This window comes from Tachypleus tridentatus, chromosome 9 (genome assembly GCF_004210375.1).
Source record: "Tachypleus tridentatus isolate NWPU-2018 chromosome 9, ASM421037v1, whole genome shotgun sequence".
Taxonomy (NCBI): Eukaryota; Metazoa; Arthropoda; class Merostomata; order Xiphosura; family Limulidae; genus Tachypleus; species Tachypleus tridentatus.
In genome coordinates, this window is record NC_134833.1 from 8,152,713 (window position 1) to 8,179,698 (window position 26,986).

Sequence of the window (26,986 nt, forward strand, 5' to 3'; positions counted from 1 at the left end):
CTCCTAGCATAGTTTGTTGGTTGCCAGGTTTTGGTTCTGATATTATTTGACTAGTTTATCCTGTCAGTTTCGAATCATGTGTTAGTCCTACGAATTTGGTGTATACAGCATTATGGAGGAATGTTCCGTTCATATATAACTTTGTTAGTTCTTGTTTACGTTTGATTAATTTTGCGAAAGTTGGTTTTTCTGGTATGCTAATTATAATCACTTTTTCTGTTTAATTAGAGTTCTGCATTTGTGGCTGATACAGATGGTGTTGGGGTGCTTTTCCAAAATGGTAAATCATCGGTGAATTGTGAGGGATATCCTATGACTGGGGTCTTTCCAGGATGTGTTATTTACATACACGATGATAGGACCAGCTGATCCTCCCTGGCTCTGGAGTAAATAACTCCAGAAGGTTTCCTCAACATTTATTCTGCTTTTCAAAAAGTTTGAGAGCCAACAAATTAAAATAACTCTCAGTTATGTCTCAACCAATAGAAAGTCTGGTCTTGTTCCGTTACTCTATTGCACGTTCAAAGGAAACAACGTATAAAAATATCTTGCTTAAGTATATTTAATTACTATTTAATACTGCAACAAGTTCAACTCAGCGCACGAAAATGTTACTTTGTTAAAAATGGTCAGTATATACATCGTGTTCTATTTATCGCATGGCATCTGTCTTGACTAACTGAGGTTGTCATGGCCGTCATCCTTGACTGGTCTTGTTTTTCTGTCTTGTAAAAATTACTGGCTCATTCCTTCGGATGTTTATTTGTGCCAGTATACTGTGATGATAATTCTTCGTACTATTTTTGGAAAGAAACAAAAAGAACATTTTTTTTTTTCGGACACGTGGACAGGTTTCGTCAATTTCATTTTCTTGGAACAAAAAGAAAAATTGAAGGAGAAAAGTAACAGTCGTAGTCTGGGAAATTATCAAATATTTGGCATATCCAACTTATCCTTGAAGGATAACCAGTCTACTCTACCTGGCAAGAAACACAGAGAAAACTCCACTTCTCAGTCTCTCATACTGGTCACCCAGTTTTGTAAGCTACCATTGGTTGCTTGATCACGTGACCTACATTTCCTTTCCGATTGGATTAGGACCAGGATATGCAAACAAAATCAGGTAAAATGTGAAGTCCCGTTAGGTGGTTGTGTAGAACTTTGCTGTCCGTGCTTGTGAACTAAGACTGAGTAAGACATCTCCGTGTTTCTAGCCCACACTTTGGACAGTGTGAGGTTTTTTTCTCTGACCAAAAACTATTACTTTTGTCAGCCCGCAGAACAATTTCAACAGTTTTACACAAAAGATTACACTTGTACCTCAAAGGTGCACTTTTAGTAGGTGGATATTTCTTACTTCATTGGACAATTTTCACTGCTGGAACACTAGAAGTTTACTTCTGTGAGTGACAGACGAAACGTGTACACCTACAAAGAAAAACCCGGAAAGAACGGCGGCACACTGCTACAACCAGTGACACCGTAGGAAGTTGGTTTCATTTACAACCGAAATCATGGTGAGCAAATCATTTCTAGTCTTTCTGAGAAAATTTAAAAAAACTTTAGTGTTAAAAGAAATTCGGTTATTTAAGAAAAGTTTAAGAACAGTTTCCATTGTTAACAATGTACAAATCGTCTCTTTATTGCACATTTATATATATTGTATAACCTTCATTTAATAAACTTCACCTAAAATTCATGAATGAGCTCATGTCGGAGATCACAGGACTTGTGTGGCTTTCAAAATTAATTTTACGTTTTTATAATAAAGGTTACAGTTTTACAGAGATAACTCAGTGTGTATTGTGAGTTATTTCTACGTTTTTGTAACACGCGAATTAACACGCGAGAAAGAAAACTTCGCAACTGTTAGATGAAATGTTGAAAACAACTTTACTAGAAATATGTCTTCGATACATGGTTTCATTATGGTGATATATCATGATATGTCTTTATTCATTACCTATCTTCTGTATTTATTGTCATCTCACGGCTACTGGTTTTGATGTTGCTGAAAATTAAATTAGATGTTGTGGCGATAGAATATGTTTCAATCCATTTATTAACACCTTTAACTAAAACCTTACTAAATAAAGATATATACCACTTGCTACAGTCCATTTATTAACACCTGTAACTAAAACCTTACTAAATAAAGATATATACCACTTGTTACAGTCCATTTATTAACACCTGTAACTAAAACCTTACTAAGAAAGCTATGTACCACTTGTTACAGTCCATTTATTAACACCTTTAACTGAAACCTTACAAAGAAAGCTATGTACCACTTGTTACAGTCCATTTATTAACACCTGTAACTAAAACCTTACTAAGAAAGCTGTGTACCACTTGTTACAGTCCATTTATTAACACCTGTAACTAAAACCTTACTAAGAAAGCTATGTACCACTTGTTACAGTCCATTTATTAACACCTGTAACTAAAACCTTACTAAGAAAGCTATGTACCACTTGCTACAGTCCATTTATTAACACCTGTAACTGAAACCTTACTAAGAAAGCTATGTACCACTTGCTACAGTCCATTTATTAACACCTTTAACCACAAGAAATGTTCTGTGTAACAATAATTGTTTTTTAAACAATGCTTTCTGTTTTTGGTTAATAACCTGTACTTTCTCCTAGCAGTTAATCCAGCTAAAACTGAAATGACATCCTATTTGTCACATAGTTGGTTATTTTTTCCATATTGAGGTTACTAACAATAATATAATTCTGTGTAATTTGATCTTCCAATCATGTCAAGGATTACAAGAAGTGATACAGTCATTACGTTTTTACTGACATTACTGAGACTGTACTTGTCTATGAACTGTACGTCATATCACTGCTGTACAGTACCAAGGATTACAAGAAGTGATACAGTCATTACGTTTTTACTGACATTACTGAGACTGTACTTGTCTATGAACTGTACGTCATATCACTGCTGTACAGTACCAAGGATTACAAGAAGTGATACAGTCATTACGTTTTTACTGACGTTAATGAGACTGTACTTGTCTATGAACTGTACGTCATATCACTGCTGTACAGTACCAAGGATTACAAGAAGTGATACAGTCATTACGTTTTTACTGACATTACCGAGACTGTACTTGTCTATGAACTGTACGTCATATCACTGCTGTACAGTACCAAGGATTACAAGAAGTGATACAGTCATTACGTTTTTACTGACTTGAATGAGACTGTACTTGTCTGTGAACTATACGTCATATCACTGCTGTACAGTACCAAGGATTACAAGAAGTGATACACTCAATACGTTTTTACTGACATTACTGAGACTGTACTTGTCTCTGAACTATACGTCATATCACTGCCGTACAGTACCACGTCACATACATGACCCGTTATCTCAACAGGTTTCTAAGCTTCGTGTATTGTTCGAAATAAGAAAATCGACGTCGCGTTTAGATTATTTGGTGTTGAATAATCCGAGCGTAAAGAAACAGAAACGGCGCATGCGTAACAGCCTTGAATCTGTGTAATCACTTCGTCTTAACAAAAAATTACTAAAACCCTTAGCAACCATGCGTTATGAACTCATGATGTTCAAAATTAGTATTTGTGGACAAAGAGTATGAGAAACCTAATTTATTTTTTTATCATTGGTGTCTGTGTCTGCTATTGGAGACCTTGAGGTAAATAGCGATATAAAACAGCAATATTTAACCTATTGTAGCGACACATTTCTATATACATCAGAAAGTTGTTATAATGTTAATATTATATACTGAAACGTGAAAGACAGCATTATATGTTGACCTGAGGGGGACGATATTAAACCTAAACATAAAGAAGTAATATTTATTATACAATGATATATATATAATAACTGAAAGTCTGAGACAACAATCTTCCTACTGCACGTTTTGATATATAACACATTAATCAGAAGTCTGAGACAACACTTTTCCTACTGCACGTTTTGATATATAACACAGTAACCAGAAGTCTGAGACAACAGTCTTTCTACTGCACGTTTTGATATATAACACATCAATCAGAAGTCTGATACAACAATTTTCCTACTGCACGTTTTGATATATAACACATTAGTCAGAAGTCTGAAACAACAGTCTTCCTACTGCACCTTTTGATATATAACACATTAGTCAGAAGTCTGAGACAACAGTCTTTCTACTGCACGTTTTGATATATAACACATCAATCAGAAGTCTGAGACAACAGTCTTCCTACTGCACGTTTTGATATATAACACATTAGTCAGAAGTCTGAGACAACAGTCTTTCTACTGCACGTTTTGATGTATAACACATTAGTCAGAAGTCTGAGACAACAGTCTTTCTACTGCACGTTTTGATATATAACACATTAGTCAGAAGTCTGAGACAACAGTCTTCCTACTGCACCTTTTGATATATAACACATTAGTCAGAAGTCTGAGACAACAGTCTTCCTACTGCACATTTTAAATTGACACATAACATTAATAAGAAGTCCAAAGCTGATAAACATAGTGGTTTGTTCTGCGGTCTGTCAGGAATAGTTTGTTGCATTACTAATTCAGAAACTGGTGATAAAGACAAGGAATATAACGGTGTTTTTAATTACTGTGAGTAAAACAGAACACTTTCATATATATGTTCTTCACAGTAATATATCACTCGGATTTTTGCTTGTATTATCAGTCACAATAAATCTGCATGACCTGCTTAGGTGGCGCTGCGCGTTCTTTGCTGGTTGCCATAAATGAAAATGCGTGGGTTGTATTTACGCAGAGCTGAGGGAGGATATTAAGATTGCTTGCCTGTCGGGTTCTTAAACCTTATGAGGGCGAATGAGGGCCGAGAGATATTTCATCGAACGTAGTTTTGATAACTGAATACCGACTATATCAAAGTAAACCTGAGGCCAAGCTAGTGGGCCTTTAAAATATCAACTCATATGGATTTTTTTTAATCCACTGGTTCAATAACTACAATACGCTGTCCTATCACAGTCCCTGTTTCTGTTGCCAGCTGGCCCCTCCCTAGCCTCAGGCTAGGAAACCTGTAGGCCAAAAGAACCGAAAAAAGGTTGAACTGCTGATATTTAGGCCAAGGATGTAACGAACAACTGGAATACCTGCGTCAATTTCAGGACGTGATCACGTGATTTTTAATGTCGTTAGGTCTAGAAAGTCAGTGTCTGTGGGCTGACCCTCGAGTTTATTTCCATTAGCGAGTTCAACTGAATAATAAGGAGAACACAATACATAGAAAGTCAGTGTCTGTGGGCTGACCCTCGAGTTTATTTCCATTAGCGAGTTCAACTGAATAATAAGGAGAACACAATACATAGAAAGTCAGTGTCTGTGGGCTAACCCTCGAGTTTGTTTCCATTAGCGAGTTCAACTGAATAATAAGGATAACATAATACATGGAAAGTCAGTGTCTGTGGGCTGACCCTCGAGTTTATTTCCATTAGCGAGTTCAACTAAATAATAAGGAGAACACAATACATAGAAAGTCAGTGTCTGTGGGCTGACCCTCGAGTTTATTTCCATTAGCGAGTTCAGCTAAATAATACGGAGAACACAATACATAGAAAGTCAGATCAATCAGTACAAAGTTTCTGATTTTGTTTTCTGCTGTCGTATTAAACAAAAACTTCGTAGAGAAACCATCCTGATTGTGTATTGTTTCATAACAGTAGATCCCCACGTGGCAAATATATATGTGTGTGAATGTATTTATTACTTTAAGATGTGGGACCGTCTGGTTAATAAATCGTGAGAAAAGTCGAACTGATCAGGTTAGGTTGCGGAGACGTCTTGATACTCGGGTACAAAGAAAGTTCTGGTTGTTTTATCCCCTGATTAATAATTACTTTGTTTGTAAAACGAACATGTACAGTGGTGAGAAGGCTAATAACAAGTCCAGTGGTGAGAAGGCTAATGAAAAAGTCCAGTGGTGAGAAGGCTAATAACATATCCAGTGGTGAGAAGGCTAATAACAAGTCCAGTGGTGAGAAGGCTAATGAAAAAGTCCAGTGGTGAGAAGGCTAATAACAAGTCCAGTGGTGAGAAGGCTAATAACATATCCAGTGGTGAGAAGGCTAATAACAAGTCCAGTGGTGAGAAGGCTAATGAAAAAGTCCAGTGGTGAGAAGGCTAATAACAAGTCCAGTGGTGAGAAGGCTAATGAAAAAGTCCAGTGGTGAGAATGCTAATGACATGTTCAGTGGTGAGAAGGCTAATAACAAGTCCAGTGGTGAGAAGGCTAATAACAAGTCCAGTGGTGAGAAGGCTAATGAAAAAGTCCAGTGGTGAGAAGGCTAATAACAAGTCCAGTGGTGAGAAGGCTAATGAAAAAGTCCAGTGGTGAGAAGGCTAATAACAAGTCTAGTGGTGAGAAGGCTAATAACAAGTCCAGTGGTGAGAAGGCTAATGAAAAAGTCCAGTGGTGAGAAGGCTAATAACAAGTCCAGTGGTGAGAAGGCTAATAACCTGGACCCCCAGTGTCTTCAGTTTTTTCTTCTCACCCATTTCTCACGGGATTACCAATCAAACATGTAGTGAAATTTAATATGTACATTAGTGTGTTGTACTGAGCATTTGTTTAAATTAATATATTTGTTTTATTACATAATGTAATAACATATGTCTGATGTCGTGTTACTTTTATTATAACTAATAAATACAGTGCCTTTAGAGAAAACAATGTTATATTATTGGTCGTATACTGATGTCAGACTGTTAGTTTACAGGCTTGGGCTTTTCGTCTGTAAGAAGAGTATATATTTTTATCTAGTATTAACATATTCTCCATATGGAGCATATGATCAAAAATCATAACTAGCTATGATGACACTCGGGTCGTGTCCAGGACTGTAACAAGCTATGATGGCACTCGGGTCGTGTCTGGTGACTGTAACAAGCTATGATGACACTCGGGTCGTGTTCAGGACTGTAACAAGCTGTGATGACACCCGGGTCGTGTCCAGGACTGTAACAAGCTGTGATGACACCTGGGTCGTGGCTGGTGACTGTAACAAGCTGTGATGACACCCGGGTCGTGTCCAGGACTGTAACAAGCTATGATGGCACTCGGGTCGTGCTGTGATGACACACCGGGTCGTGTCCAGGACTGTAACAAGCTGTGATGACACCTGGGTCGTGTCTGGTGACTGTAACAAGCTATGATGACACTCGGGTCGTGTTCAGGACTGTAACAAGCTGTGATGACACCCGGGTCGTGTCCAGGACTGTAACAAGCTGTGATGACACCCGGGTCGTGTCCAAGACTGTAACAAGCTGTGATGACACCCAGGTCGTGTCTGGTGACTGTAACAAGCTGTGATGACACCCGGGTCGTGTCCAGGACTGTAACAAGCTATGATGGCACTCGGGTCGTGTCCAGGACTGTAACAAGCTATGATGACACCCGGGTCGTGTCCAGGACTGTAACAAGCTATGATGACACTCGGGTCGTGTCCAGGACTGTTGAATTTTATGCTGCCTCTCTCACACACGTATATATAATTGGAAGTTGTAATTTGAAACTTATGTTTGATCGCGGCACGGTTCTAAAACGACAAATGACAACCTTTCTTTAGTTTACACAGTAAAGACATTACATCGATTTACGGTATGAAATAAAATAATTTTATCGTGTAAACTTAAAACGTCTCATCCTGTATATTTTACTCGGTGGAATATTAGTTTTGATTATAGTAATGTCATTAATGTACCACTCTTAACGATTTCTGGTTTCAGTTCCCCGTTTTATAAATTATCTCTGAAAGTTTTCTGTTCTAATTAAAATCAACATTTTTGTGCGTGTGTATGTGTGAGTTCATTTTGGAAAGTGTCTGTCAGTCAGTAAGTAGACTAACTTTACTCTTATGGTTAACCCCTGAACTAACTTATGTTTCTTCACTGAGTATCAACTTTTACAAAAGATTGAAACCGTATGCTATTGTTGAGGTAAGTTTATAAAGTCATTCGATAAAGGGTTTCCATACCTTCACTTTTCCGAAATATTATTCCCAAATTTTGTTTAAATAGAGTTAGTCACTTTATCTTAAGGAAATCGATATATTCTGTCTGAAACCGCGAGTCCTGAGAGAATGTAGATGTTTTAAAACCGCATGTAATTTTCATCAAGGCTTAAATTAACGAATAATAAACTTCTTTTAGGAAATGGGCCCCGGCATGACTAGGTGGTTAAGGCACTCGACTCGTAATCTGAGAGTCGCTGGCTCGAATCCCCATCACACCAAACATGCTCGCCCTTTCAGCTGTGGGGGCGTTATAATGTGACGGTCAATCCCACTATTCATTGGTAAAAGAGTAGTCCAAGAGTTGGCAGTGGGTGGTGATGACTAGCTGCCTTCCTTCTTATCTTACACTGCTAAATTAGGGACGGCTAGCGCAGATAGCCCTCGTGTAGCTTTGAGCGAAACTCAAAAACAAACAAATTTTATGAAGTGTTCCTTCTACGTCACTACCACGTAGCTGTATTATATCCGGCCTTCTAAGCTGATGTAGAACGACGAGTTATTAAATACAGTGTCCATAATTTGAACTCAAACCTCATTTTTATATGACTTTAGTTTGACAATAACTCAAATCAACCATCTTAATTGGAAATAGTTATTACTGACAAGTTTGTCTTACTGTCCATTTTCTCAGCTTGTCACTTGAAGTCACTTTATTTTAGACTGCTGAAAGTAAAGAAAGTTAAAATAAAGTTGCCCAGCGTATGTTTGTTGCTGAATAATCTTTTTATTACCAATAAGGAAAGTTCTCTAGGACTGGAACATAAGAATTCGATTCTCTAAATTATTGTTTCGGGATTTTCAGTTACAAGCATAATATAAATACATTAAGAATACTTTTCTGAGAACAAAAAATCACTTTTACGTTTAATATTCAAACAAATTCAGACAAACTTCGTAAGTTTGATACAGCTAGCCAAGGACAGACTGAAACCATCTTATTTCCCAAAACTAGATTTATAAAACTTTATTATGAATGTTTTCATTACTCAGTCAGGCCGTTTCAAAACTTTTATTTCCTAAAAATTAGGTTCCTTGTTATCAAGTTTTAAAAATTAGGTTTATTCCTCCAGAACAAACGGAAGTCTATTATAATATCCATCCAGCATATCTGAAAAGGAGGAACACTTTTCCATTATTCGTTTATGGGATTCCAGGTTCGAGCTATGTTTTGTATAGATAAATTTTAGGATTATTTGAGTGCTTTAGGTCCTTACCTATTTATCTTAACCAAACTGGAGACATCAAGCCACTAAAGATAGAAGAAATTGATGTCATGCCATAATTGTCCTTTAGAGTCTTATTTAGAAGGAAATGATGTCATGACATGACTGTCTTCTAAAGTCTTGGTTTTATTTTTTCAAATAAAATAAAGAGAGAGAGAAGAAACATTTGACATTGGCTATAGCCAAATGTTATAAAGAATTAATAAGCACGTAATATATCTGGAAGTTAAAAAAACATTCGACATTGGCTATAGCCAAATGTTATAAAGAATTCATAAACACGTAACATATCTGGAAGTTTAAAATAACTCACGTTTGTTAAGAAGCGAGTCCAAAGTTCTTCTATAAGTATCTAATCCATTTACAATGAGACCTCACAACCTTGCACAACTGTAATTTTAATATTGGTTAACTGTATCAAATAGCCCATATTCAGGTTTTTAATATTGTTTAAGTGTATCAAATAGTCCATATTCAGGTTTTTAATATTGTTTAAGTGTATCAAATAGTCCATATTCAGGTTTTTAATATTGTTTAACTGTATCAAATAGTCCATATTCAGGTTTTTAATATTGTTTAAGTGTATCAAATAGTCCATATTCAGGTTTTTAATATTGTTTAACTGTATCAAATAGTCCATATTCAGGATTTTAATATTGTTTAAGTGTATCAAATAGTCCATATTCAGGTTTTTAATATTGTTTAAGTGTATCAAATAGTCCATATTCAGGTTTTTAATATTGTTTAACTGTATCAAATAGTCCATATTCAGGTTTTTAATATTGTTTAACTGTATCAAATAGTCCATATTCAGGTTTTTAATATTGTTTAACTGTATCAAATAGTCCATATTCAGGTTTTTAATATTGTTTAAATGTATCAAATAGTCCATATTCAGGTTTTTAATATTGTTTAACTGTATCAAATAGTCCATATTCAGGTTTTTAATATTGTTTAAGTGTATCAAATAGTCCATATTCAGGTTTTTAATATTGTTTAAGTGTATCAAATAGTCCATATTCAGGTTTTTAATATTGTTTAAGTGTATCAAATAGTCCATATTCAGATTTTTAATATTGTTTAAGTGTATCAAATAGTCCATATTCAGGTTTTTAATATTGTTTAAGTGTATCAAATAGTCCATATTCAGGTTTTTAATATTGTTTAAGTGTATCAAATAGTCCATATTCAGGTTTTTAATATTGTTTAAGTGTATCAAATAGTCCATATTCAGGTTTTTAATATTGTTTAAGTGTATCAAATAGTCCATATTCAGGATTTTAATATTGTTTAAGTGTATCAAATAGTCCATATTCAGGTTTTTAATATTGTTTAAGTGTATCAAATAGTCCATATTCAGGTTTTTAATATTGTTTAACTGTATCAAATAGTCCATATTCAGGTTTTTAATATTGTTTAACTGTATCAAATAGTCCATATTCAGGTTTTTAATATTGTTTAACTGTATCAAATAGTCCATATTCAGGTTTTTAATATTGTTTAACTGTATCAAATAGTCCATATTCAGGTTTTTAATATTGTTTAACTGTATCAAATAGTCCATATTCAGGTTTTTAATATTGTTTAACTGTACCAAATAGTCCATATTCAGGTTTTTACCAAACTCTACCCATGGCACAATATGCCAGTCTTACACCACTGATATTTGAACACGTTTCCTTCCCTCTACTAGGGTGTGTGTTTTTCTTATACCAAAGCGATATTGGGCTATCTGCTATGTTTACCGAGGGGAATCGAACTCCTGATTCTAGCGTTGTAACTCCAAAGACGTACTGCTGTCCCACCGTGAGACATCTACCAGGGAGTGACTCATTAGAAACACTTAAGTTACGCTTTTAGAAATTGCTCGTACTTTTACGAACTACATAAAAACTATACTTTTAGGAAAGAAAATTTTAAATAGCAAAATCTTTAATGTTAAGAAATGTGGTAACAGAATAAAATTATTGTGGCAAGCTAATGAAACGTTCACGCATGTCGTAGCTGTTCAAAAGTTCAGAGTGGTATAATTCTGGAAAGACATGTTTGGTTTGTTGTTCTAACAAGTTAACATTATGGAAGTATCTAAATGTTCGAAGGACTAGCTACCAGGTTGCTCTGCGGTAAAATTGAGAGCTTACGACGCCACAATTTGGGGTTCGATACTTGCTGGGGGCATAGCACTTGTGTAGGGTTATGCTTACCAACAAAAAATATTGTATAACTTACTTCTATAACACATTAAGCTCAAACAAGAAATGTAATTGGATTCCAACGCCTTATTTTAACGCGTACCAAAAGAGAGCTGAACTTTGACATCTCTTCCACTCCACGATTCACGTGTATTGATTGAGCTGAACTGGATTTAGTGGGTATTCCAAAAGCTACTGGCTTCGGTTGAACTGGATTTGAATTTGCGGATACTCAGAAAGTTAATGACTATGGTTGAAGTGGAAATTCCAAACGTTTATGACTTTGTTTGATTTGAATTAGTGGATTTTTAGAATTTTTATGATTTTGGTTGAAATAGTTTTGAACTGAATTAATGGATATTCATAAAAACAATGAGTTTAGTTGAATTGGCTTTGAATTTCTGAATATTCTAAAATTTGGTTAAGTTTATACAGTTATGATCAAGTTATGATAGAGGAGAGTTCTTTAAAATTAAAATATTTATTAACTTAACCTCTGTTGTTGCTAACATCCTTATGTATTAACTTAACCTCTGTTGTTTGTAACATCCTTATGTACTTAATGAACCACTGTGTTCGGTAACACGTTTGGTCGTGTTACGGTTTGAAAACAAGGTATACATTTAAAATGATCAAATCAAAACTTCGGTACCCATGAAAGGTGGAACTTTTTAAACGATTTAACATTTTCTTGAATATAGCACAAGGTAAACAAAAAGATTTTTCTCACTACTAAGTTTTAGTCCCATTAGATTTAAAGCGTGCGTTACCCTGTTAGACCTCAAAACCTACAAGTCAGTTCCCCATGGAAAACAAAAGACCTTTACGTAGCAACCTCTTTCATATTATCTCATGTCTGCTAGCTGTTTAATAAAGTTTACCGATTCTTTCCGAAATATTCCTGCATCTACGCGAAAACGTTGCATGCACTCAATGCACGAGCTTTGCACTTGACCCACTGCCATTCGACCGTGAGGTTACTAGGATACGAACTTCGTGCTCGTCCGCCAGAAAAGGGACCGATTCGATAGTTCACCAAACCAAGTTTTGTATTTCTAACCTTACTTCTTCATTGTGGTTGCGAACGATTTTATAAGTGTGGTCTATTAATGTAAACATCTTTGCACATGCGTGTGTGTGCAAGCAGACCGTCTACACTGGGGCAGTTTTTCATATTGTCGACTCCTTATTTCAACATGAGCTGTGGTCAGATCCTTATATTGCCAGTTATTCAATCTTCTAGATTTGTAAGACATCTTTCATGTTGCCTTTACTGTGTTCTCCAACTCCTCAAGGATGGCCTGGTATGCTTTAAAAATAGTAAACTGTCGGGTGAATAAATGTTACAACATAACTTGTTTTACAAAACACATACTTTGATATCAGCTTGTATAAAACACTTTCCCATGAAGAATGGAAAAAAATATTAAGATTTAAAATAATTATTAGTTATTATCATTCATAATTTATTCTGTTATTTGTTCGAAAAAAGTACATAAGAAACTTATTGAACACGAACTAGAAAGTTGTTGACTTTATAGGTTAATAAATATGTGAGAAATGTGACATAGTATTTATGTATTCTAAATTATCTGTATTGTTCTGCACTAGGGATAAAGTAACTGGTTTTGTAGCTAGACGGATGTGTGAGAAATATGGCTTAAAATTTACGTTTCTTATCGCTCATAATTCTTTTACTCAACAAAAATGAAAAAATAGCTGACTTTATAGTTAGACGATTATATAGTAAACATGTTTGTTTAATAACATATTTCTTTATTTTCGCTACTGATAAAGATATATTTTTGTTTCTCAGCATTATTGTTTTATTATGTGACATGCAATTTCTTTTCTGTTTCTTTATTATCTCGGTTGGCAGACACTAGACGACGCTCTACACTATAATGGCGTTTCTTTTGACGAATAAAGTAAGAAGAAAGTAGAACGAAAGCGCTGTAGGATTCGTTGTTTGTTTTGTATTGAAGCACAAAGCTGCACAGAGGGCTATCTATGCTTTGCTCACCATGAGTATCGAAACCCGGCTTCTAGCATCATCATTCTATAGATATACCGTTGTGCCACTAGGGGGCCAAGTACTATTGGAACAAATTACAAATAACTTTTAAGGAACTTGCATCTCAGTCCCGAAGTTACAGGGGCTGTAGGCTCGTTTTTGGGTTCAGAGTAATGAATGAAGTTTTCTCTCTGATAGAGTGGGTTTCGAGGGGTTATTAACCTGTTCATAGGAGCCCCTGCAGTGAAGCCAGTATTGTGTTAGATTAGGCCTCGCGACCCGTAACAAGCAACCATCTTTTTCACACAAATCTTTGTTATTCTAACAAGACAATTGGACAGAGGCGTAACGGACCTTAAACGTCCTTATCTTCTAGGCATCTTTCAACTTTCCACGGATTACTGAACACTGTGGTGCCTTCAGGTATTAGAAATGTTAACTTTCCACGGATTACTGAACACTGTGGTGCCTTCAGGTATTAGAAATGTTAATTCACAGAAGAACTTAAAAGCCGAACAAATTTTCCTACATGCTCTGTTACTTGGAACGTGAATTTAAGTTTTGTGAAGCATGTTAAATTTGCTAGTCGTTCATCCAAGGAAACAAATATCACTACAGAGCTATTTGCGCTGTGTCCACCACAACAATCGAATTTTAAGTTTTAGCATTCTAAGTCCACTGCTGAGAGGACTTATTATGGATAATAAAGATGTGTTTTTAATTATCAGATTTTGTTCTAAACTAATATTTGGTCATTTGAAATTTGTACCTTTAAGATTTAGACTGATAGAAGTCGGCTTTGCTTTACTTTGTCGTTGTTTTTTGTTCGAATCCTCGTCACATCAAACATATTCCCCCTTTCATCCTTGAGGGCGTTATAAAGTTATGAGCAATCCCAGTATTCGTTGATAAAAGAATAGCCCAAGAGCTGGCAGCGGGTGATGATGGCATTTGCGAGTTTCTTTCCAAACTTCATCATTAAGTGGCGTGTTTTTCATTTTCAGCTTCTATTAAAACAACTATAACTTCAGTTTTTTATACTTTTATCTCACGAATGTTAATATTTTACTCTAAAAGTACATTTGTACTCAACCAAAGTTATTATTGTTGTGCTGGTTTCTTATTGTTGAATGAGTTTTCTGGATTAACCCTGCATAACCAGGTGGTTAGGGTTCTGGACTCGTACTCGGAAAATCGTGGGTTCGAATCTACGTCACACTAAACATGCTCGCACTTTCAACCGTAGGGCCATTATAATGTGAGGTCAATTTCATTTTTTCTTGGTCAAAGAGTTGGCGGAGGGTGATGATGAGCAGCTACTTTTTCTCTAGTCTTACTCTGATAAATTAGAAACGGTTAGTGGAGATAGCTATCGTGTAGCTTTGCGCAAAATTTAAAACAAACTAACAAAAATCTTTGATTTTCTTAAATCAGTTTTAATTTTAAAGGATATTTGGATGTTTTCCATCATGAGATGTTTTTAAGCTTAAAGAATGATTTATGTAATGTTCATGTCATATCCAATCAAGTTACAAACGCTATTATGAATAAAAATTTAGTAGAAAGACCTATTTTTCAAGAATCTACGACTTAAGCTAACAGTCTCTCTGTAAACACCGACAAGACTGAAGGCTTATAACACAAAATTTGGAGTTCAATACCGGTGCTAGGACATTGCAAATAGTTCATTTTGTTATTTGAGCATAATTGCAAATCAATTAAACAATTTATTCATTGGAACTTTAGTTCAATAACTAAGTATTTTTAACATGCAGAATTACCACCAGGAGTGTGCAGTCTTTACTACTATATATTAGGAAGTTTTCTTATAATCCAAGCCTTCCAAATTTTCCTCATTAATCAGATAGTTTTTCTCGGCCTAATCCATGTTTAGTTGGAAGGTATGGCTGCTGTTCTAACGTATTTCACTAAAGTCTGTTAGGTTTTTGTTTGCTCCTTCAGAACCACTTGAGATTATCATTAGATAAATATTTTAAAAATAAAGCGTATTTTTTGTTTTAGTGTATCTTGGTCTGCGATACATACTTTGAGAACGGAATTTATAACCCAAAAATATTATTTTTAAGTTGTCTTCAATTGTAATTATGACCATGTCGGAATGTATTTGCAATAAGAACCACGAAAAGTAAATTATTTGATATTGTTGTTGTATTTATATTTGATGTCGAGAATAACTGATATAACGTTTGCCTATTGTTTATTTTAGAACTGTTGCTATCTAACCTATTGACCGTGAATAGTAGACAAGTAACGTTTGGATATTGTTGTTACTACAACATCTGATATTGTTATCTCATTAAGCACGTTTGGACATTGTTGTTACTACAACATCTGATATTGTTATCTCATTAAGCACGTTTGGACATTGTTGTTACTACAACATCTGATATTGTTATCTCATTAAGCACGTTTGGATATTGTTGTTACTACAACATCTGATATTGTTATCTCATTAAGCACGTTTGGATATTGTTGTTACTACAACATCTGATATTGTTATCTCATTAAGCTATTTTCAGTTATTGTTACTATGCAAGCTATGTGGCAATTTCTCAGTTAATGTTTTTATTGTTGCATATAACTGTTTAAAACCGGTAACTTAAAACTGGAGCGTAATATTCGTACTTAATATTTGTAGCTAATTATGTCTTCAGTGGAGTTGATATTCGTACTTACTATTTGTAACTAATTTCGTCCAGTCACGATATTAGTTACAGAATGAAACTTCATTATTTATTACTGGCCTGTTACTTTAAATATTATTTTTATTGTTTAACTAATATAACACGTACTTCTTTAACCAGGGCTTGTGTTGTATATAGTTATCAAATAATCATATTCCCTCTGAGACAGGGGTGTCCATAACACGAACTTCTTTAACCAGGGCTTGTGTTGTATAAAGTTATCAAATAATCATATTCTCTCTGAGACAAGGGTGTCCAGGGCCGGACGCTCTCTTATTGCGATTACTTGATGAGTCAAAATGTGTGTTGACACAGAAAAGTAGTTCAAGTCTAGGAGAATGACTCGTCGCAAACATTATAAGTTTGTGATAACTTGAATTGACTTATGTTCTTGGACATCCTACAACAGGAGCGTTTTCTCAAAAATGTTCGGTTCACGTTCCTTCAACTCAGTATTTAGCTAGCGACAGACAGCCTTATTTAAATTACTTTACTAATTTATTACTTCCTGACATACAGGGTGGCCCGTAAGTCCCTACCCATCCATATATCTTACGTATCCAGTGTATCTGTGTGCTGTCCCTCATTCTCGCTGTGTTCATGTACCCACGTACTTGTCACAATACGCTCTTCAAGTGTAAATGGGCTCACATCAGCCATATTTCTCTGAAAAAAAAGAGAAATAAATTTATAATACATGCGTAATTGAATATAACATAATAACTTATGGATGGGTAGGGACTTACGGGCTACCCTGTATAATTCTGAAATATAATCCTTTTCTCACAGTTTCTGTTTACCCCTAAGCGTGAAAAATGAAACTTTTTCTCTCATACGCTCACATAGAGGAAGAAATATTGTACAAATTACCAAAGTCAGTCTTGGTATTTCGTACAAGTGTCGGTATACATGAAGGGTTACCAAAATCAGTCTTGGTATTTCGTACAAGTGTCGGTATACATGAAGGGTTACCAAAGTCAGTCTTGGTATTTCGTACAAGTGTCGGTATACATGAAGGGTTACCAAAGTCAGTCTTGGTATTTCGTACAAGTGTCGGTATACATGAAGGGTTACCAAAATCAGTCTTGGTATTTCGTACAAGTGTCGGTATACATGAAGGGTTACCAAAATCTGTCTTGGTATTTCGTACAAGTGTCGGTATATATGAAGGGTTACCAAAGTCTGTCTTGGTATTTCGTACAAGTGTCGGTATAGATGAAGGGCTATTTTATTGATATTACGAAATATATTTTATTACTGTGGCTTTTGTGACGTCATTTAGGATCTAAGAACCTGTACACTGTTATATATATTTTCATGTGTTTTTTACAAGATGTTTTCTTATCCCATTCGAGGCAAGATAATAAAAAAAATGTTACACCATCAAATGCCAGACCTAGGGCTACACTAGGTAAACATTAATCTAAGATGGCGTCATCTAAAAATGTATTGGTTTCCTGTTATCGTTATTACTTAAAATAGTAATAAACTACATATAATTTACTTATTTTTAACCTGTTAGTATATTTATTAAGGTTATTACCAAAATCATCGTAGGTTTGTTCCGTTATTGTATTTTGGAAGTCGTGTTTCGGGTCTGTGGTAACTTTAATAACATATATTTGTAAAAGGCACGTTACTGTATGTTAGGTCTACCTGTTTGTTACTGTATATTAGGTTTACCTGTTTGTTACTGTATGTTAGGTCTACCTGTTTGTTACTGTATGTTAGGTCTACCTGTTTGTTACTGTATGTTAGGTCTACCTGTTTGTTACTGGATGTTAGGTCTACCTGTTTGTTACTGTATGTTAGGTCAACAGAAGTATGTTCCCCCCCCTAACATCCTCGCTGGATACGTTACTGTATGTTAGGTCTACCTGTTTGTTTAACAGAAGTATGTCCCCCCCCCACTAACATCCTCGCTGGATCCTCCTTATTTCTATTTTGTAAACATTTTTAAGAACTTATTAAGAATATCCCAAATTAGGACAACATTGAGCTCATAAACAAGGTAAAATTGTAACAGCAGCCGTTGTTCATAGACGTTAATAAAATAACAAACATCTATTAAATCTACAATGTAACAACAAATATATATTAATTGTTACTCTAATTATTATATCAATCATTTTTAATGTATCAAACACCTTTTGTAAAGAAAAGCCAAAACTGTGCTTTTTATGATGAAATGAAGATATACCTTGAAGATGGTCTGATAGATTGATGATGAAATGAAGATATACCTTGAAGATGGTCTGATAGATTGATGATGAAATGAAGATATACCTTGAAGATGTTCTGATAGATTGATGATGAAATGAAGATATACCTTGAAGATGTTCTGAAGGATTTGTGATGAAATGAAGATATACCTTGAAGATGGTCTGAAGGATTTGTGATGAAATGAATATATACCTTGAAGATGGTCTGAAGGATTTGTGATGAAATGAAGATATACCTTGAAGATGTTCTGAAGGATTTATGATGAAATGAAGATATACCTTGAAGATGTTCTGATAGATTGATGATGAAATGAAGATATACCTTGAAGATGGTCTGATAGATTTATGATGAAATGAAGATATACCTTGAAGATGGTCTGAAGGATTTGTGATGAAATGAAGATATACCTTGAAGATGTTCTGATAGATTGATGATGAAATGAAGATATACCTTGAAGATGTTCTGAAGGATTTGTGATGAAATGAAGATATACCTTGAAGATGGTCTGAAGGATTTGTGATGAAATGAATATATACCTTGAAGATGGTCTGAAGGATTTGTGATGAAATGAAGATATACCTTGAAGATGTTCTGAAGGATTTATGATGAAATGAAGATATACCTTGAAGATGTTCTGATAGATTGATGATGAAATGAAGATATACCTTGAAGATGGTCTGATAGATTTATGATGAAATGAAGATATACCTTGAAGATGGTCTGAAGGATTTGTGATGAAATGAAGATATACCTTGAAGATGGTCTGAAGGATTTACGATGAAATGAAGATATACCTTGAAGATGGTCTGAAGGATTTGTGATGAAATGAAGATATACCTTGAAGATGGTCTGAAGGATTTATGATGAAATGAAGATATACCTTGAAGATGGTCTGAAGGATTTGTGATGAAATGAAGATATACCTTGAAGATGGTCTGAAGGATTTGTGATGAAATGAAGATATACCTTGAAGATGGTCTGAAGGATTTGTGATGAAATGAAGATATACCTTGAAGATGGTCTGAAGGATTTGTGATGAAATGAAGATATACCTTGAAGATAGTCTGAAGGATTTGTGATGAAATGAAGATATACCTTGAAGATGGTCTGAAGGATTTGTGATGAAATGAAGATATACCTTGAAGATGTTCTGATAGATTGATGATGAAATGAAGATATACCTTGAAGATGTTCTGATAGATTGATGATGAAATGAAGATATACCTTGAAGATGTTCTGAAGGATTTGTGATGAAATGAAGATATACCTTGAAGATGTTCTGAAGGATTTGTGATGAAATGAAGATATACCTTGAAGATGTTCTGATAGATTGATGATGAAATGAAGATATACCTTGAAGATGGTCTGAAGGATTTATGACAAAACCAGGTTCTATTCGCCCCGATCCCTGGGTAGTTGGTGAGCCTGATGGCATAACGTGGATTTCAGCCAGCACATGTTTAATTCAGTACATCCACTACATCTGTAATGAATAAATTATTGTAAACTAAAGGGCTGTGTGTGAATGTCTTTTTCCATTACGTCTAAAAGTAATTTTCCAAAAGCCGGAGGTCCGGCATGGCCAGGTGGTTAAGACGCTCGTCTCCTAATCTGAGGGTCGCGGGCACAAATCCCCGTTACACCAAACGTGCCCGCCCTTTCATCCGTGGGGGTGTTATAATGTCACGGTCAATGCCACTATTCATTGGTAAAAGAGTAGCCCAAGAGTTGGCGGTGGGTGGTGATAACGAGCTGCCTTCCCTCTAGCCTTACACTGCTAAGGTAGGGACGGCTAGCGCAGATAGCCCTCTTGTGGCTTTGCGCGAAACTTAAAGACAAAACAAAGAATCAGAATCCATGTCCTAACTCATAAAAGACTAGCTTGTAACGTAGTGAGTCATATGTTGTCTGTGTATTGTGTGCTGTTGATCCGGGTTTGTGACCAGATGTACTCTCGTAAAGAGAACATTAAAAAGAAATTAATCACTTGCACTTTAAAAAAGTGTTTGTTGTTTAATTTTTTTTATTCTTCCACAAGATAAAAAGTTACTGAAAATCACTGTGTATTTTTTAACACACTTTTCAGTTCTAAGAGTGTGGAAATAACCTCCGTTGTATCTAAACCAAAAACTGCGTAACGAACCGAATGGTAATATAACGTATTGTTACAGCGCGTTTCCTTCAACAAGAAAACCTGTTCGGGTATTGTTAGACATTCGACAATGCACTTAGAACGTCTCACTCGTTACAAAAAACGTCACATAGATAACGAACGTGAAAGTATTACCATCCATCTAAACAATCCTGAGAATATAAGGTAATCAACAAATGATTTTAACTTCTTTGTAACCGTCTGGGAAACTTCCTGTAGTAGGGTATGCTAGGCCAGACACAGCTCTGCTAGGCAGGAGCTCTGTTTCTCTTATTCTGTGAAATTGAGAGGAAAAATAATAAAATTGTATGTAAAAAAAAACATTCATTCACAAACACAGAGTAGCTAATTTGATGTCAAGAGAACTATATTTAACTTTGCTCGATTAGTGCTGGAAATACCAATATTGTATAATTACGGATACTTTTCGTTGGTATTACACTAATGTATCGGTTATTAAGATTTTTGTCAACATATAGAATATTTTAAAAATAGTTTTTCCTTTATATATGTAGTTCAGCACGTATGTATTTAAGATAGGCGTTCATTTTCAATATTAGGATATTTGGAGTGAAGAACAGAACAGTCTTTAACGTTGCTACGTTGCTGCAAAAGTTGAAATTTGAAAATCGACTATTGTGGCCTGACATGGCCAGGTGGTTAGGGCGCTCGACTCGTAATCTGAGGGTCACAGGTTCGAATCCCCGTTACTCCAAATATCTTCGCTCTTTCAGCCGTAGGGCGTTGTAACGTGACTGTCGATCAATCCCACTATTCGTTGGTAAAATAGTAGCCTAAGAGTTGGCAGTGGGTGGTGATGACTAGCTGCCTTCCTTCTAGTCTTACACTGCTAAATTAGGGACGGCTGGCGCAGATAGCCCTCGTGTAGCTTTGCGCAAAATTCAAAAACAAACAAATCGTCCCTGGTAATTGTGTTGAGCCACAACCAAGTGGAGATAGTGTGACCTATTTTTTTTAGGAGATAGTGTGACCTATTTTTTTTTAGGAGATAGTGTGACCTATTTTTTTAGGAGATAGTGTGACCTATTTTTTAGGAGATAGTGTGACATATTTTTCTTATTCAATACAAACCTAGACCTTTTTTCTCTCAAGAATCGATAAGCAAAGAATGATTAAAAGTTGTAATTTGGAGCTGTTTCTAAATGTGTATTATATATATATGTATAGATAGTCGGTTTTCGATATTTTAGTTTTAGTTAAGACACTAATAAAAAGACGTTGAAAGTAATAATGTATTGACGCTTCACGCATCAATACACACACCTTTATATCTGGACCGTTTCAGAGATATCGTTTGGAATATAATTAAAAACTTGCATCAGGCGCTGATTTCTCTTCACGTTACAATGTCCTCTAATGTTAGAAACAAGAAACCAAGCGGTCTTTCTGTGAGACGAGGGCTAGATGTATCATGTTTCATCTACTGTAACACCTGTTTAATATTTATCAGCGAATTTAGACTAAAACAGCTGGAATAATTTAGATGGATTCACCTGTTTGTTTTTAACTAGTGGCTGTTATCCGTCACCATAGTTACCATGTCTGTGATTTATTATGATATATGTAATTATAAACACTTTACAAAAGTGTTATACTATATAAAGATTCTCTTAGCTGTAACAGCGACACCCTAATAACAACATGAATAAGTTAGGCCTAGTATTCAACTAAAGACAATGTTTCAAAGACATTTTAGTTGTTATTATAGAACAATTAAAAACCTAATGGTTAGTGTTAGAAAGAAGTGTTATCCAATTAAAAATTTAATGGGTGGTATTATAATTTAATGTTAATCCAGTAAAACAAAACACATATTTTGTGTTATAAACAAACGTTATTCACCTAAAAGCTTAATAGTTAGCGTTATAATTTAAGCACTAATGGTTAAAGTTTTAAATATGCAATATTCCAGTAACAACAAAAGACAGATCTAATGGTTCGTGTTGTATTAATTGAACAAAAACATATGTTACGTATTATAAGTTATCCAGGACGATTCTCCGATTTATTACGTTGCGTATATTTAACGTATTATGATTTCAAACAGGTGGAAGTTTTAATTTTGACTTACAAGTTAACTGAATGTCGATATGTATCATATTTATGATATTTACCAACAAAATTGATACATAGAATTTCATTTGTTAACACAAATATATTTTAATATACAAACAACAATGCAATCTGTAGCAACGATTATTACAAATAATTATAAGTATTGACTTATATACAAAAGTTTTACAAACTTACAAACAATACTGAGTCGACTATCTGATCTGGAACTCAATATTTTATTGACGGTTTACGATGATCAAATTAATTCTAGGTTGATATCGGCACAGTTCACTTAACAGGTAAGACGTCTCTTGCTCCTCACACGAGAGTTTTCACAGACGAAAATACGTAACATCCTCGTAGAAATATTAACGATTTGTGATGTTCAAAATCTATAAACGTTCTTGGTCAAACATTTGTAGTTTTCCAATTAATAAGCGTTTATCACAGTTATAGCTTTCGAGTTTTATAATATACTGACTGTAACACACAAAGAACAATATTATACCGTCTTCCCGTGTGTCGGTTTATAAACTTTAAACGAGGTTCGCAAATATTCTGTTGGCAGAAATTAAAACATATGTTGTTGATTCTTACACTCGAGAATCTTCTACAAATGTAGAGAACAGGCGAAACTTTCACAATACACATTTAACAATGAAAGTTACAAGCATTTATAAATATATATTAAACTGAAATAAACACAGATATTAGAATAAATATATAATATTAGGTTCATTACATATAATGATTACTTTTCTAAACAAACGTTAATCTAACAAAGAACACGTAGTAACTGTTGTAAACAAGTTAGTTCAATAAGAACAAACAATAGCATCGTAAATAACAACTGAAAAACAACACGATAAAAATTAGTGTTTTAAACAAGTGTTAATATAATAGATTACTAAGTGTTAGCATTTTAATAAGCATGAACTTATGATTTTATGGAATAGTTCTAACACTGATGAAAGTGTTAAAGAAAGAACAGTAACTGACATTATAACTTTGTACTATGAAAATGGAAGACGAACAAATTCCTCAATTTTGTGATCACGAAATCATAAGTTCAAAATTTTATAGTTCATTTTAAACTGATGGCAAATGAGATACATGTTCAATATTGTATTAAGTTTCTTAATGTATTTCACTATATTCCATTCCAGGAAAAACAACCCCAGTTGAACGACACACCTAGCCCACTTATTTTATAAACCCTTCGTAAAATTTTCATGTTAACTCTTCTTGGAATATGAAAGATGAGTGGAATATGAAAGAGTTTCTGACGTCCTGCGTGTGTTCTTAATCTATTCTTTTGGTGTCTTTTGTTCGAAAAAGAAATCCTGACACACAAGTAAAATCCAAAATCAAGCAAGAATTAATCTGATTAGTCAGCTGACGCGACCTTAAAAGACAGCTACAATACACGGATAGAGATTGGCCAGTTACTTGTGTATACTTTATATAATAAGACACAAACTTAGTTATATCGCCGTCAAGGCCCTTTCGCATATTAACATATAGTTTTACAGTCGTTGATGACGCATTTGAATGAGTCAAAGTTAATATGGTTAACGTGATGTTTGTGTGTGGTTAAAGTTCCGTGAATACGTTGCTGTTGCCGTTAATTTGTTTATCTGACCATCATTTTTCGTTATTATTAGTTACTGTTCAAAAACCTTTTTCTTTAGTTTATGATCGTATATTGTTAAGCACAACCCTGTACAACAGGATCTCTGACTGTTGAACACTGCACGGATCGTACCTCGAATTTTAAAGTTATAAGTCTTCATCCTTTTTCTAAGTCGCGGGGTGGGGATGATATTTATAACTTACACAAATAGTCCTTCTATACATTTTGATTAATAATCAACATTTTCTGGAATTTGTTTTTTTTAATATGTCGATATTTTAGTGTTCATGGTCAGGAATCATGTATTTCAAACACTATTGAGAAGTACGTGACGCTCGAGGTTGGATTTGGAGACAAGTACATTGCTAGCTAATCGATATTATAGTACATTTTATTATATAAACGTTCATATGAGTATTTTATGTACTATGAATTTCATGGAGAAATATATACCGTATTGTTGATTAAGTAAATAAGTTAAAGTTATACAAATGTTCAGCATAGAACAGAATATTTTGATTTATGTCAGCTAATCGCGAATATCCCATTATTTACACAACAGACAAACAAACAAACCTAGCTGTATAAGGCTGCGTTTCATTACATTTTTAATATAAAAATATTCGTAAATAGGAGGGTACCAACGTGTTTCGTTCCCCTGGAAATTAATAGTTGGATAAAGTTATATATGAATGGTTATGAATACAGACAAAGTGGTAAACTCAAATAATAGAAAATACTTTTAATTAAGAGTATTTATAAGCCACAAAAAAAAAAAAATTACTTCGTTTCGAGCAATATTTCGGTTAGAAAGGTAATGTTGTTATATAACTAAGCCCGGCACGGCCGGGTGGGTTTAGACGTTCAACTTGTAATCTGAGAGTCACAGGTTCGCACAAAATATGCTCGCCCCTTCAGGCCTGGGACGTTATAATAATACGGTCAATCCCACTATTCGTTGGTAAAAGAGTAGCCCAAAAGTTGGCGGTGGATGGTGATGATTAGCTGTCTTCCCTCTAGTTCTACACTGCTAAATTAGAGACAGCTAGCGCAGATAGCCCTTGAGTGGCTTTGTGCGAAATTCAAAAAAAATTATATAGCCATTTGTCCTTGGTTCTGTCTCCACGAATAGCTCCAGAAAACAATATTTTGTTATTATTGATTAAAAATGTGTTCAGTGTATTTTTATTATTTAACCTTTGTTGATACGAGTCACGTCTGCACGAGCTAAATTTTTGAGCACGATGACTGTGAGAAAGAAATGTTTCTGTGAAAAACTGGTTGAATGTAACAGAACGGGGTTCTCTTTCCGTCGTGCCTTACCAACCTACGTAGCAGAACAAGATATCAGTTTGGAAAAAAACACGTCACATTGGTTGCTAAGTGACGAAAAAAGTTTGCTATGTAATTCGAGTGTTTTGTCCTAAGGCCTTTTAGTTGTTTTTTTTGTCTAAATCTGGTCAGTGAACTTTGTTTAATGAGCGTTTGATGTTTGTTTGTTTGACGTTTATCGTGTTTGTTAGATTTTGCTTTCTAACACTAACATAATTAGTTTACATTAAATTAATAAATAAATATGAGGTAACAAGGAAAACTGCTATATTCATCATAAGTGTCATCTAGTATGTGACCTTTCTTTGGTCCTCTGAATTTCGAAGCTGGCGAACCGGGTTCGAATGCATGCGATACTACGCACATTAATCTCTGGTAAAATTATGGAAGGTAGTTTTAGTAGCTTTGCCATAAATACAAACCATTAAACAGTCTTCACGATACAAAAAAACAACAACAACAACTGTCTCACTATAAAGAAATCAAACTATTTACATTTACCCATGTGCTGTTAAGAAACATAATGAAAATAAAAACACGCGTCCATTCTTTGTGTCAGTTTAGTGGTCGCTATGATATATTTTAACAATCGTTGATTAAAAAGAAAGCCAATCAAGACTGACCGAAACCAATTTCTGTATAAGTTAAGGACCTCTAACGTATTAATAAGGAATTCAGTTAAACGTTAAAACACGTATCGCTTTAAAAACCAAAAGAGAAGCCCTGTCCTAACGAGATATAGATTTACCAACTTCTGAAAACCCAACAGTAACCAATACTTTGTTTCTTTTCTCTTATTCCGTTTAATTTACATTCGTTATTTGTTTGTTTACAGGCGCTGTTGAAGATATTTCTGGTGTATTCATGTTTCCTTACAATAGTCAAGACAGAAACCGACAACAAGAGTAAGTGATCTTATGTTTTATATTAGACTTCATGGTTCCATGGTTCGAGTCTGGATGACGCTAATTTCCAGCTTGGTATTCCTTTACCGAACATGCTCGTCTCTTCAGCCGAGGGGTCGTTATAATCAATAGTATTTATCAATTGTTATATACTATCCAACAGCTAGTTGTGGGTGGTATTGACCAGTTACCCTTACTATCCAACAGCTAGTTGTTGGTGGTATTGACCAGTTACCCTTACTATCCAACATCTAGTTGTGGGTGGTATTGACCAGTTACCCTTACTATCCAACAGCTAGTTGTGGGTGGTATTGACCAGTTACCCTTTCATTAGTATGTCCATTTAAAATAAAAGCTACCATGTTAGTCCTGGAGTAACTTTGTGATCTATTCAGCAACATTCATAAATCTACGAAACATTAAGCAATGGTTGTTTGTTTAGGTTTGAATTCTGAATATAACACACTAATGTTATTAAACACCACAAAACTAAGC

General features: G+C 34.8%; 1 protein-coding gene across 1 annotated transcript in view; it reads left to right on the forward strand.

Annotated features, from left to right (window-relative positions):
- The first annotated feature begins 1,137 nt into the window (after nucleotides 1–1,137).
- LOC143224727 (putative chitinase 10) overlaps nucleotides 1,138–26,986 on the forward strand; it is an 83,816-nt gene continuing 57,967 nt past the window's right edge. The window contains exons 1-2 of the mRNA XM_076452986.1: nucleotides 1,138–1,517; nucleotides 26,422–26,491. Of these exons, the coding sequence (XP_076309101.1) occupies nucleotides 1,515–1,517; nucleotides 26,422–26,491 (73 nt within the window). The 5' untranslated portion in view covers nucleotides 1,138–1,514. The remainder of the gene's footprint in view (nucleotides 1,518–26,421; nucleotides 26,492–26,986) is intronic.